Below are 13,068 nucleotides of genomic sequence, written 5' to 3' on the forward strand. Positions count from 1 at the left end.
ACTGACAAGTCCCCGAATACTTAAATTTTCCAGTGCCCTTATCCCAATACAGACGTGTTTCAATAAAATGCTTTACGGGTGGCCCAGTTGTCTTCCTGAGCAAAGCTAAAAGTTGCTGTCCTATGAGAACAGGTATTTAGCGTTTATATCTAGGTCTTCCTGGGCTGCAGACTATTCAGGACTCAAGGGTAATCAGAATGGTAGTTACATTTTGACATTTAGACGAGAAAAGCAATGCTTTACGGGGTCATTTTCTGGTGGCCAAAAGAAGGAACATGTTGCCCTGTGTTCAAGTTGAGTATTTTGATTGTTTAAGCTTTCCCTTGAACAATCACAGCTATTATGACCTTTTTTCCCTTGTAATTTCGTTTTTAAAAATTAGTGTTTTTTTCCCAAGCAAAATCTTACTAAGCATGTCAGCCAGTCAGCATAACTTGCATAGTTATTTTATGTACCTTTTTAGTTTTCAAGTCTTCAAAGGGACTTTTTTCTTATCCCCAACACCTACACCAATGCCTGAATTTAACATGCGCCAGAACTGATCATTAATCCCTTGGACAGAATGGAGGTGGGGGGAAGTATTGATGTGGAGATTTTACCTTCACCTAGTATTCCTATGTATAAATGAATGTTTCTCAAGACAATGTGCATTGTTTATTGTTGTAACTTTGTAACTCGGATTCAGAAGATGATCTTTTTGTATAAGTGCAAGCCTGTTCGTAACATCATTTTCCTTATCACATTTATATAAAAAGACTTAGAACTCTTGAACATCAGCAGGCTACTCAGGCACTTTTACAATTTTAACCATGGCTCTGTTAAGCTCTCAGCTCAAAAAACTTTGGTATTTTTCTAAGTATACTCTGCTCAAGAAGTTTTAGTCTTCATTTAAGCTTATTTTCTGGATGCCAAGAGTAGATTATACAGCTGATAGTTTTAACTCAGCTATAAGCTAATGGTGAAGAGGTGAGATACTAGTGAACCAAAGGCAACCCCGGTATGAAATAAATGTGTCTATCATGGAGAAGGGTAAGTTAAGAAAACTCATTAGAAAGACTGACTTTGCACAGAACTGACAAAACCATGCCTTTTCGCCATCAACCTGGACTAAAATCTCTGCAACATCCTAGTACCTATAGCTGTGTAAACAACAGTCTGCGTCGTGCGTCCTTACAACCTCAGCTGAGCAAAGCTAGCATTTAATCATGTACATCTTACTTCATACCATTTTGCTTAACATCTTTCCATCTAAGAGGTGTACATCAGGATGTATTATTTCTGATAAATGAACTCTTTAAAAAATATGTGGCTGTTAAATTCTTAACTTTGTAGTCTGGCTTTTACCCTGTTGGAAAGACATGCCTTTAAGAGTAAAAATTCCACCACAATCTAGTCATAGTGAGATCTTTATTTAAAAATCCCATTTGCCAACTTAGCGTTTTCCACCAACTCGGGGCGCAGAAACCTTCACAGGCTTCACAATCTTTTGCTTAGGTGCCGCCTTTGTGGGAGCCTGTAAAAAGATAACATGTTATGTGGCATTATTCCATATGGGTTTTTTTCTCAACCACTCCTCTCTTATGCCCAGATTCTGTTTGTATCCTAGATTGCTTTCCTAATATTAAGAAAGCCACTCAAAAGTTAAAGGTCCACCTTTATATGAAATATAAATGAAAGACAATCAAAGATATCACAGACTGAAGAGTTAAGAGACAAATAAATGTAGTGTGGGATCCTGAATTGCATCCTAAGGACAGAAAAAGGACCAATGTTAAGTTTCTACTTTTGAAAATTTTACGAGTTATCTAATTTATTAACACTGAGAAAAGCTGCATAAACTTTACTATTAAAGCTAGAGTTATTTCAAAATGAACTTTAAAAAATTTTTATTTTCCCCTTTCCAGTTTCTGTTCTAGCAGTAACAGACTCATTTGGCTCTAGCAAAGGGACCGCTCTGGAGACCTGAATCACTCACCCAGAAGTCAGTTAATGGATATCATTTCCATCAGAGTTTAGCACTGAATTCCTTAAACTGAAACTCCCATTTGCCACAGTTTGGATTAAAAAAAAATTTCCTGTCATTTTAAATGAGAAATCCAAGACAATCCCACAAATACCTTTGCAGCAGCCATTGCTGTCTTTTTAGATGCTTGCTTAGCCTTTTTTGCTTCCTTGGCAGCCCTGTGGGGTTAAAAATAATTTAAGCAAGGCACTTTGCTCCTTAATGGAATGGCTTATTAACAAGACGTTAGTCCTTTGGGAAAGTAGAATTATCAGATTCCTTCTGCATCTGCAATTATTTGTAGGATAAATCCAAAGGATTTGTTAACAAATGTCCTTAACCACCAAGTCAACTTAACACTTATTAGAAACTGTACAGCACCTTTATATAATTGCATATAGAATTTCAACGTCATTTAGACTATATTATAAACATCTGTATTATTAAACCTGAATATTTACATTTGACAATCCCTATATAGATGCAAGTATCAAAACACAAAATAACATCAGATTAAGATTCCTGTACCTAGAAACCCAAACATAACCTAAAATCCATCCCCAAAGCTGAAATGCTCTTAACGAAGGCTTCCTCACCTGATAGCCTGTTCTCGTTGAGCCTTCCTAACTTCAGGTTTCTGATTCCTCTTTGCCATTATATCAGCAAGAGATGCACCAGTTATGGCCCTCTGGAATTTGACTGCACGGCGAGTTCTTTTCTTTTGAATTTCTTCCTGCAGAACGAAAAGATGGAGCACACACTTAGAAACCTTGCTTCGTGAATGTGGGGGAGAAAGTCTTTTAAGATTTTTATGTATCCTAGTCCACCTGGGCTGCTATAACAAAATACCAGACTATAAAAAGAAATTTACTTCTCATAGTTCTGGAGGCTGGAAGTCAGGGTACCAGCATGATTAGGTAAGGACCCTCCTCCTATTGTAACTGTATTACCACATGTCAGAAGGAGACAAAGGAGCTCTCTCTTGGACCTTTTTAAAAATAAGGGCACTAATCCCATTCATGACAGCTCTGCCCTCAAGACTGTATCACCTCCCAAAGGTCCCATCTCCTAACCATCACCTTGGCAGTTCAGTTTCAACATAAATTTTGGGGGGAACACAATTCAGACCATAGCAAAATTCCACCAAAAATAATTCATGTAATTATCTGAAATGAAATATTTACAAATTAAAAAAATATATATATATATAAAATACTGCGATATGCAGGTATTTTCCCAATATGGTTTAGTTAAGTCATCTATTACAAATCCTGGTCTTTACTACTTCATTTAGAAAGACAAAAAGTTAAACTCTAAGAAAGGTAACTGAATAGTACTTTAAAAGTTTTTTAAAGAAGACTTTACAATAAAGAATTTATCAAAAAAAGGGGGTGAGGGTATAGTAAGTGGTAGAGCATATGCTTGTTAGCATACACAATGTCCTGGGTTCAATCCTCAGTACCACCTCCTCCAAAAATAAATTACACCCCCCAAAATTAATAAAATAAAAAAAGTTTATCAAAAAAAAAAATAGAGATCAAACCTCAACTCATCTATTTTGCTTTTACTCAAACTACTGGCCCTGGGAGAAACAGTCAAGTTAGAAAATAATTTAAGACAGGAAAGCCACCAAATGTTAGGAATTGTCGGAGAATCAAGACAGGAGTACAACTGAAACAGTTACTGCCAATTCTATATTGCAAATCTATACTGCAGGGCTTATGAGAAAAAAGACCTTGCAGTGCACCTCTAAGTCCAAGAAAAAAAATGAAATATACTTTAACAATAAGTTGACCACTTTAAAGCCTTAAATGTATAATTCAATGAAATTTAAGTATATTTGCAGCATTGTACAACCTCCAACAATCCCCTCCATAACTTGTTCATCATCCCAAACTCTGCATCTATTAAATAATAGTGTCCCATTCCTCACTCCCTGCTAGCCCCTGGAAACCTCTACTTTGTCTTTATGAATTTGCCCACACAACGTACCTCATAAGTGGAATCATTACAATATTTGTGTTTGGCTTATTTCACTTAGCATATCTTCAGGGTTCACCCATGCAGGCTAGTTGTCAGCTTTTAATGAATAACACTCCACTTTTTGTATATAACACATTTTGTTACCTATTTATCCATTGATGGGACATTTGGTTGTTTTTACCTTTTGGCTATTGTGAATAACAGTGCCATGAATACCGCCATGTAAGTTATCTGTGTAAGTCCCTGCTTACAGTTCTCTTGAGTATATACAGACCCAGAAGTGGAATTGCTGTACATATGATGGTAATTCTCTTTAACTTTTTGACAGTGTCAAAACACCTCCACAGTGCCTGCACCATCTTACATTCAGCAATGCGCAAGGGATCCAATTTTCCCACATCACCAACATCTGTAACCCCTCCCCTGCTTTAGGATAATAGCCATCCTACTGGGTATGCTACATCCACTTTTAATTTAGAATTTTCCCTTCCTCTGAACTCCCATAATACCCAGTAATGTCTTTCACCCAGGAGGTGCTCACTGCCTCCTGAATACTCTCTTGTCACGGCACTCAAACCCTTTCTCAAAAATCTCTTTCATCAAGCTAAACGGCCACTTTAAAAAACACATCCAGTCTTAAGAACAGACTAACACGCTGGAATACTCCACAATGTTATCTACATTAGGAATAATTCTACAAGCAGTATAACCAAAACGGGATGCTTTCAAATTTCAACTCGATATTTTTATTGTTAACCTAAAATGTATAAGGAGGCACTGTTTATATCAATCATTATCACTTCACGGTTTGCTGCTTTAGAGTTTGAGTATTTTCACATACTCTCTCATTTAATTACAATTTTACAGAGCAGCAGCTGATGCTGTTTCAACAACTTTAGACCAAAAACATCAAAGTGCATTTCACCTACCGATTGTCCCTTTTTGTGCTTTCTTCTGTAGAGGACAGTCCAGTTGATCTGCCGAGGATTCCTCTTGGAAAGGAACGCCGACTCACATTTTGCATTAAGGAATTGGAAAACCTGTCGTGACAAGTTCAAAGTAGGAGTCTGAACTTGAAATTCTTAGTAAACTAATATTCTATTTCTATCCTCTAATTTTGTAAAATTAAGGCCTACAGAGCCCAAAAGGTTTTTGCCACAGAACTGGCAAGAAACTGGCTTTGCATCTGATCCTGTCTTTTCTCGAAAGTAGACAAGCTTCATATCGAAGGGGAGGGTGGAGTGCCAAATTCTGGGAGGCATCTAGCTCCTGTCCTTCCATAAAACAGCCACATACCCCGGCGGCCCACTTCCCTTACACCGGAACATTAAAGCTGCACAAGCTTCTAACTTCCGATCTGATTCACACTCGATCAAAACTCAAGCCTCACTTACAAGCTTCTGATCCTAACAACCATTGCATACAGGATCCCCTCGGAGCAAGCCTTTCAGGGACCAAGAGTGATGTGGTAAAGGATCCCGCCCAGACCGAATAAGACCGGTCTTTCCTTAGAAGCACAAGTAGCATTTCACCCATGCGGCCTTTCACCTTCCCGTCTGTCCTGGCATAGCGCCTCCCGTGTCCTGGGTAGATCTTGTACCCGCTGAAACTGCACAGCTCGACCCTGTAATGAAAAACGAAAGCCCATTAGATGGGGAGGGGTGTCCTCGACAAGAAGAAGCCATGTCTGGGAAGCCGGAGAGGCGCTCCGCCCGAAGATGGAGGAGGATTGGGACCGAGGGTCCCTGCTTACTTCATGGCTGCGAAGGGCCCGGGAAAAAGGAAGATGGAGAAGAGAAAGAAAGAATCATGGGAAGACGCCTTATAAGGTCGTGGAAAGCAATCTCCTCCCACAATCCCCTTCCGCAACCCCGGCGCTCTGTGATGACGTCATCTCGCCTAGGCAACAGATCTAGCGTTCCCCAGAGGCCGCCTTCCTCCGGAGTGATTGCCCTGGAGACGGTCAAGGCTCTCCGGGCGATGGGGGAGTGACGGTCACGCAGGCAGGCAGGCCGGCGGGCAGTTGGTTTCCGAGTCATTCTGTCTCCTACATTCGTGTGTCACAGAGCCCTCGTCCTGGTGCAGGGAATGTGAACTGAAGAGAAGGGGGTCCTCTCTCTCTTATAGTTCAGTGATGCACGGATGAATACTGCGCAGGTAAAACTGAAAAACTTAGTTTGCCTTCCATGTTGGCTCGTTACCTTAACTAACAAAATTAAATTGTAATAACTTACTTATTTGTAAAAAAAAAAAAAAAAAGTAATGATACCTGAACTGCCTCCCGGCCGTGGGAATGGAATTGTACTCGATGGCGTTTTGTATTCATTGTAATTAACATTCATTGAGTGCTTTCTCTGTGCCAGGACTCATGCTTAATTGTTTGCATACATTAATTCATTTAGTTTACGAAAATCCCTATTAAGCGCCGAAGTACTGCGGAATGACGACTGCCTGTGGGGGAGGAGCTCGTTTGTTGGGCCTACTGCTAGCGGAGAGCTGGTGGTTGCGCTAAGGATAAAGCCCTTGTCTGGAGAAGGCAGCTGTGGTCAGGCCCAGGGGGAGGGCCAATGCCTGGATCGCCTGAACCCTTCTGTGATGCTAGATACTTAAGCATATGATGGGGAGGGGAAAAGGCGAGCCTTGAATTGTGTAGGAAGCTGGAGCACTTGCCTATGAAACAAATAAAATGATTGATTTATGCTGTTGTTGGGGCCCAGAGCAGGCTACTCCAAAATGTGCCTCAATGCCATATTGGTTACTTTGAATTCAGGTTACTTAAGAAATGGCGGATGCAAGAGGGATACTTTGAACCTCCTCTCTGTCCCTCTGGAAGCAGGACATAAATCTCCATAACTCCCTCACTGTATTGTACCAGAAGGTAAAAAGACATCATTATTACCCTTATTACCAGAGGTAGAGAATTTGGGGGGAGAAACTCGTATAAACGAACTTTCATACTTCTTTATTAATTTACTACCCAAAGCCCAAAATTTGCTACATTCCTTACTAATTAAGCACCCAAAGCCTAAATTTCTTTGTCTTGTCAATTCCTTTCAAATGTGTTGTTTCTTTGTTTAAAAACTATAAAAGCTGCCTGCTTTATCCACTTCTTACTTAGGACTCATTTTCTACAAGACCTCTGTGCACACAAATTAAACTTGTTTCTTTTTCTCCTGTTAACCTGTTGTGTGTGAATTTTATTATTAGTCCAGCCACAAGAACTCAAGATGGGTAAAGTAGGAGGTTTCCCTCTCCCCGACACTCTCTATATAAGCAACTTACCCTAAAAAGGTTCTGTAAGTAGGTGGTTGAAAAGCCTTGTAAAGTTTAATAAGCTGGTTGACTAATCTTAAGAAAGCTGCACACTTACGTTGGAAACACTGTCAAGAATGACTTAATAGAGATCTGAATGGAATTGCAAAACCTTAGCAAAGGAATTTGACAGTCTGATCAGCTCTGACCAGCTGTGGAGAATACCTAGTATACTTAGATGACTTTGTCTAAATAGACTATAGGCAGATGGATAACTCAGGCTGAACTTAACTCTGACATCCATCCAACTTTCTTTGTTTTAAATTACTGCTGATTAAACTATCACCTAAAAAACAAATCTTTCTGGAATAGTCCTGGCTTCTACAAACTCCAAGGCACAGCTGGATGTGAGTAGAGGGTGGAGCCAAGATCTCCTGCAGGAATTCACACCTGTTTACTCCACAGAGCCCCAGAATTTATGGTCCTGTCCCACATATTTTGGAAGATTTTGTTCTTTTGGTCTTTGAATTATGTTTGTTCTGACCAGCTCTGTGGAGGAAGATCAGGAAACTGAGTCCTCAGGATTTTAGCTCTTTTACTCTTTTCTGGAGGGCATTCTGGAGCTGGCATTTCAGAGTTCTTTGTAACACATTGCATTTATCACGCCTTAAATTGTGTTCAAACACTCTTAGTATAAGAAGAAATTATACAGAAACCCCTAACAGCATTTTATGTAGTGCCATAAAACAGAGTGTCCACACCATCCATAAATTTTTACTGACTTTATTCTTCCTCTTTTACAGGCAAAAGGCTCAGCTGCACTTGATTTTCTTTTATGTATTTATGAAGCAATACTGAACCAAAGTTGGTGCTCTCTGGGCCTCTATATACTTCCTGAGAACAGAGCATTCTCTTCACTGTTTCTTCACCTTTTATACATACTCGCCTGCTGTATTAGTATCCTGTGGTTGCTAGAACAAATTACCACAGATCTGTTGGCTTAAAGCATCGGAAATGTGTTCTTTTGCAGTTTTGGAGGCTGAAAGTCTGAAACCAGTATCACTGGGCTGAAATCAAGGTATTTGTGCTCCCTTCGGAGGCTCAGGGGCAGAACATGTTTCTTACTCTTCTGGTTTCCACCCAGATAAACCCTTTTGAATTCCTAACCCATAGAAATGGTGAGATCATTAATGTTTCTTGTTTTAAACTGCTGTGTTTTAGGAATAATATGTGAACATAGCAATAGATAATTAATGCAGGAGGTAAGGAAATTGTGAAGATGGAGACTTAGTGAATAGTGGTATTTGTCAAAAGAGGACTGATAGGAGGAAGGAGCGTGTTTGTGAGGGAAAAGGTCAGTTTGGGAAAGACCAGGTCAGCGTACCCATCAGATGTTATGGTGGAGCTGTGTGGTGGGAAGATAAACAAGTTCAGAGGAGTGTTTGGAATAGGATATATTAGGAGTAATGGACCTATAGGTGATAGTAGAATATGGGGGATAACATCACCTAGTGTCACAGGCTGTCTTCTCTGGGAGCGCTTATTGAGACTGAGTTTAAAATAAAAGAAAGTTATTAGGGGTCAGGTCCTATGAAAGGAAGATGGAGGAAGCAGTATTAGGCAGAAGGTAAAGACATTACTGGCCCAATTAAACTTCTGTCAACCCTGCCATGAGCTCTGGAACAATCATTGCCTGTTAGAGTATCCCTTTATGAGTCAAATAATCAATTCTCTTTATACCCCCACCTTGCTTAGTCAGCAGATGTGGGTTGCCCCAGAGAGTTTATGAGGTGGTTCTCAGCAGCTGAGCCAGACCCTACTGACGGCTGGAGAATGCTGCTGACTACCATGTCCACTGCTGGGCCGCAAGCCCTTGCTTGTAGAGGGATCTGGAGAGTGCATCCTTGTATCTACCACCCCTGGAAAGAGTGGCTAGAGAGAGTTGCAGAAAGGAATTGGGAAATACCTACATTTAAGGGATAGGGAAATGGAGAAAGAATCTACTGAAAGAGACTGAGGAGATGAGGTCAAAGGAAATAGATAGCCCTGACAGTCATCCCACAGAAGCCTAGGACAAGTTTTGACAGCATTAAAAGTCAGAAACAGTCAAAGACAACAGGAATGTGCAAACACGAATACACAGTTTGGAACGACTTAGGTACCAATCTTAGTGTTTCCTTCCAATAGCATTCTCTTCTCAGGTGTGGGAGGGGTCCTGCCTTTTTAGTATCTACAACCACAGTTCTCAGCAGGCCAGTCAATCCCAAGACTCTCAGGCGTTGGCTTCCAGGAGGGCTTTGAAAGGAAGGCCTAGTAACTAGATTAGAAAATAACTAGGTGTAAAAATTACTCAGTAACCACTTACGAACCTTTCCTTAAAATTATGAAGCATTATTAAATTTAAAAATTTTAAAACATTATTTTAAAAAAATCTAAATCTAATCAAGCCCTCATACCTACCTATCAATTATGTGAAATATAGGGGACAGAGGAACATGTGAAATGACTCCATAGGATTACAGTTGGCATCTACAGGATGACTTAACTTCTTCAACATCATGTAAATTGAAAGAAGAGAGAGAGAGAGAGACTGGACGAGCTACATAAAGAATTTGCCAGGCCCAGTGTAAAATGAAAGTATGGAGTCCCTTTGTCAAAGAGCAGGAAAGGATGTCCTTAAAGGTACTAAAATTTATTTATTTCCTTTCTTCTGTAAGCTGTCTCTTGACCTTTCATCATATTTTTTCATTTGGTACTTAACATCATGCTCCCTCAAGGCAATGACTTTGCTGGGCGGGTGCAGCCCCTCACAGGTACCCAGGGGCCTGCCTTGTGACTTGACAGTGTGTTTGAACATGCCAGGCCCACCAGCTCTATGGTCCCCCTCCTTAGAGGCTCTGGGCCAATATACTGTGCCCCAGCAGGGCTGGAAAACATCTCTTTCCACTGTCCTTCTGGGTAGGTATCAAACCACTTGCATAATGCATGATAGTGCTGCTAGCTTTGGAGAGAGCAGAGGAAGAGGGGAAGGACTGGGTCAGGGGAATGTCGAGCCAGCAGCCCTCTGGAATGCATCCCTAGAAAGAGAGGAGGCTGCAGAGCTGAGGCTCCACGCCCCGGGCACAAGCTCTATTGTCCCATTGTACTTCACCTAAAAAACACAAAGTCAAAGATAAAATTATTAAGATGTTCAAGGCTGTGACTGCAGAGCATTAAACTCCCGAACAAGGGACGCTGTGCTGCTGCACTGACTGTGCAACTTGAAGCTGGCTTGGCCTGCAGATTAGAAAAATTTTTAAGCCTCCTCAACCAATTGCAGTATGTGGATTTTAATTCAGGCCTGATTTAACCAACCAAGTTACAAGGACCATAGGGTAATTTGAATACTGACTGGATGTTTGAAGATGGACTGTTAATCCTTTATGTATTATAATTGTACTGTGATTGTGTTTAATGAAGAGTTCTTAAATTTAGAGATACATACTAAATATTTACAGATGATATAGCAGGATGGCTGGGATTTGCCTTAAAATAATCTGAGGGAGGGACTAGTGGGTAAGGGCATGGATGAAAAAATGGTTGACCAGGAGTGGATAATAGTTGAAGCTGTGTGTTGGGTAGGAGAGTTCATCACAACAGTCTGTATTGTTACGTAGTCTTTGAATTACTTCTCCATGATAAGAAGTTTCAAACAGTTACAAAGCGTTTTGGATTGAAAGATTAAAGTCCCACACGTCAATCCTGAAAAATAGGAGGAATAAGCACAACCTGTAGTATTTTGTAATAAAAAAAGGTTTTAAAGAAAAAAAAACTATACAAGAATGTTTATAGCAGCGTTATTCATAATAATACAGAAAACACTCTAGGTGCCCCATCAAAGGTGAGTATATAGGCAAACTATAATATGTGTTTATACAATGGACTACTACTCAGAAATAAAATGGAGTAAACTATTGATTTATACATCAATATGAGTCCCCGAAACATTATGCTAAGTGAAAGAAGCCTTATCCCCAAAAAGTGCATACTGTATGATTCTGTATGTATCAAGTTCTATGCCATACAATGGTGGAAAAAAATTCAGAACAGTAGCTGCTTCTAGGTGGGAGAGGAAGGACTGAAATGGGAAAGGGTATAAGAACTTTCCGTGTTAAGGGTAATGTTCCATATCTTTATGGGTTTGGGGTTAATTAAACACAGTCAGTCAAAACTCAGTGAATGTTCACTTAAGATTTGAGTATTTAATTGTATGTAAATTTTACTTTAAAAGAAAAGAAACTAAATAAATACTGAATACTAGTTAAATACTTGTTGAGGTATATAGGGGGTGGTCTACTGACACAGCAAAAGACCAGATGGCTGGAGGAGGGATAGATGGATACATATGTGATAAAATAAGTATATCAAATGTTGATAAGAGAATCAAAGTGGGTTTATGAGTGTTCCCTGTAAAGTTCTTTCAAATTTTCTGCATGTTTGGTAATAGTGCATAATAAAATTTTGGATAAATAAAGGGAGCCATCTTCTGGAAGAAACTGGTATTACTGATTGGCTCAAAAAGGCAAGAGGAACGAAGTATGGCGCTTATAAAATTCTGAATGTAGTAACTGCTTATTACTGTTCACACTGTTGGTTCTCACTCATGTGCCCAGCTGTCTTCTTTGGCTGGAAATCTTCCTCCAGTTTACTGGCTAAGTTCCTACTTAGATTTTATTTCCTCTAGAACAGAGGTTTGCAAATAGTGTTTTAGGCTTTGTGGGCTAAGAGGAAATAGAGAATATTTATATAGGTATTTATATAACAAGAGAGAAAACCAATTTCTATAATATATTCATTGATGAAATTTAAAATGTAATCATAATATTGAGTATGTTTTTGTAAAACAGATCTACTAAAGAGAAAAATGAAATTCTTTTTTGAGGAGGTCCCATTTCTCTTAGGGTTCAAAATTGTTCCTGATCATCAAGATCAACTGCAAATGTTTATCTGTTCATCCTGATCTATAATGAGATTGTACAACTTTCATCTTTAAAAAATGTCTTTGCACCCTGACAAATACTGCCTGCAATCCAAGCACATATGGTTTAAATTGAGCATATTAATGTCTTGGATGGCAGTTATAGAAATATTAGACTATTCTCCTGATATTTTCCTTTTAGCATGTCAGATTAATTATTTCCAACTGAAAATTAAGTGAAAGCTCCTCAATTGCACAGTCAAGTTGGTCTTGAAATAGGGAAATTTCCTTTGCATTTGCATTAAGGTCTCTACAACACTGTTAACACTAGTATGAACTCGAAAAATATAGCCACTGTAAATTTATATGAAATTTGACAGCTTCCTTTTTGTTTTAACTTGCGAGAAAAATCATGTTAGTGATTATCAAAATGACTTTACCACAGAATAAGTTTTGTGTGTGAGCGCTGCATCATCATTAAGTCGAGTTCATGAAGAAGCATCATCACATGATCAAAATTAGCAAGCAATAAATGAGTCCTAAAGCCATTCAGTCAGTGTTGCATAATAGTGGTTAAGGGAAGTTCTCATTTGGAAAAATTTCAGTCTTGGCCCCAAGGTAAAAAATAAATAAATAAAATGATACCACTAATAAGTCAACAAATACTATGTGGTAGGGCAAGTCAGGATATTCAGCTGCTATTTCTGACAAAAATTCTTGGGCTGACAATGGTAAACCGACGAGAACAAATAAGTTTATCACTGACACTACTGGCTCAACACATGGTAGATTCAAATGTTTTCCACAAAAAACCTGCTGATTAATAATACAATGATGTTATAACCATAGGCTTTACACCTTACATTTTCACCAG

The 13,068-nt window shown here is 39.3% G+C and overlaps 2 protein-coding genes across 2 annotated transcripts in view; one reads left to right on the forward strand and one right to left on the reverse strand.

Moving 5' to 3' along the window:
* Nucleotides 1–1,388: 1,388 nt before the first annotated feature.
* RPL24 (ribosomal protein L24) lies at nucleotides 1,389–5,822 on the reverse strand. The gene is made up of 6 exons (XM_006188529.3): nucleotides 5,739–5,822; nucleotides 5,534–5,609; nucleotides 4,915–5,025; nucleotides 2,599–2,735; nucleotides 2,118–2,181; nucleotides 1,389–1,513 (listed from the first exon to the last, which is right to left on the reverse strand). Exons 1-6 carry the CDS (start codon nucleotides 5,741–5,743, stop codon nucleotides 1,433–1,435), a joined length of 474 nt encoding a protein of 157 aa, XP_006188591.1. The 5' UTR covers nucleotides 5,744–5,822; the 3' UTR covers nucleotides 1,389–1,432.
* CEP97 (centrosomal protein 97) overlaps nucleotides 5,021–13,068 on the forward strand; it is a 36,916-nt gene continuing 28,868 nt past the window's right edge. Inside the window, 3 exon segments of the mRNA XM_006188530.3 lie at nucleotides 5,021–6,142; nucleotides 6,756–6,863; nucleotides 8,041–9,919. The gene's annotated coding sequence lies outside the window, so the exon portion shown is untranslated.

The sequence above is a fragment of the Camelus ferus genome, chromosome 1, assembly GCF_009834535.1.
Source record: "Camelus ferus isolate YT-003-E chromosome 1, BCGSAC_Cfer_1.0, whole genome shotgun sequence".
In the NCBI taxonomy this organism is placed as follows: Eukaryota; Metazoa; Chordata; class Mammalia; order Artiodactyla; family Camelidae; genus Camelus; species Camelus ferus.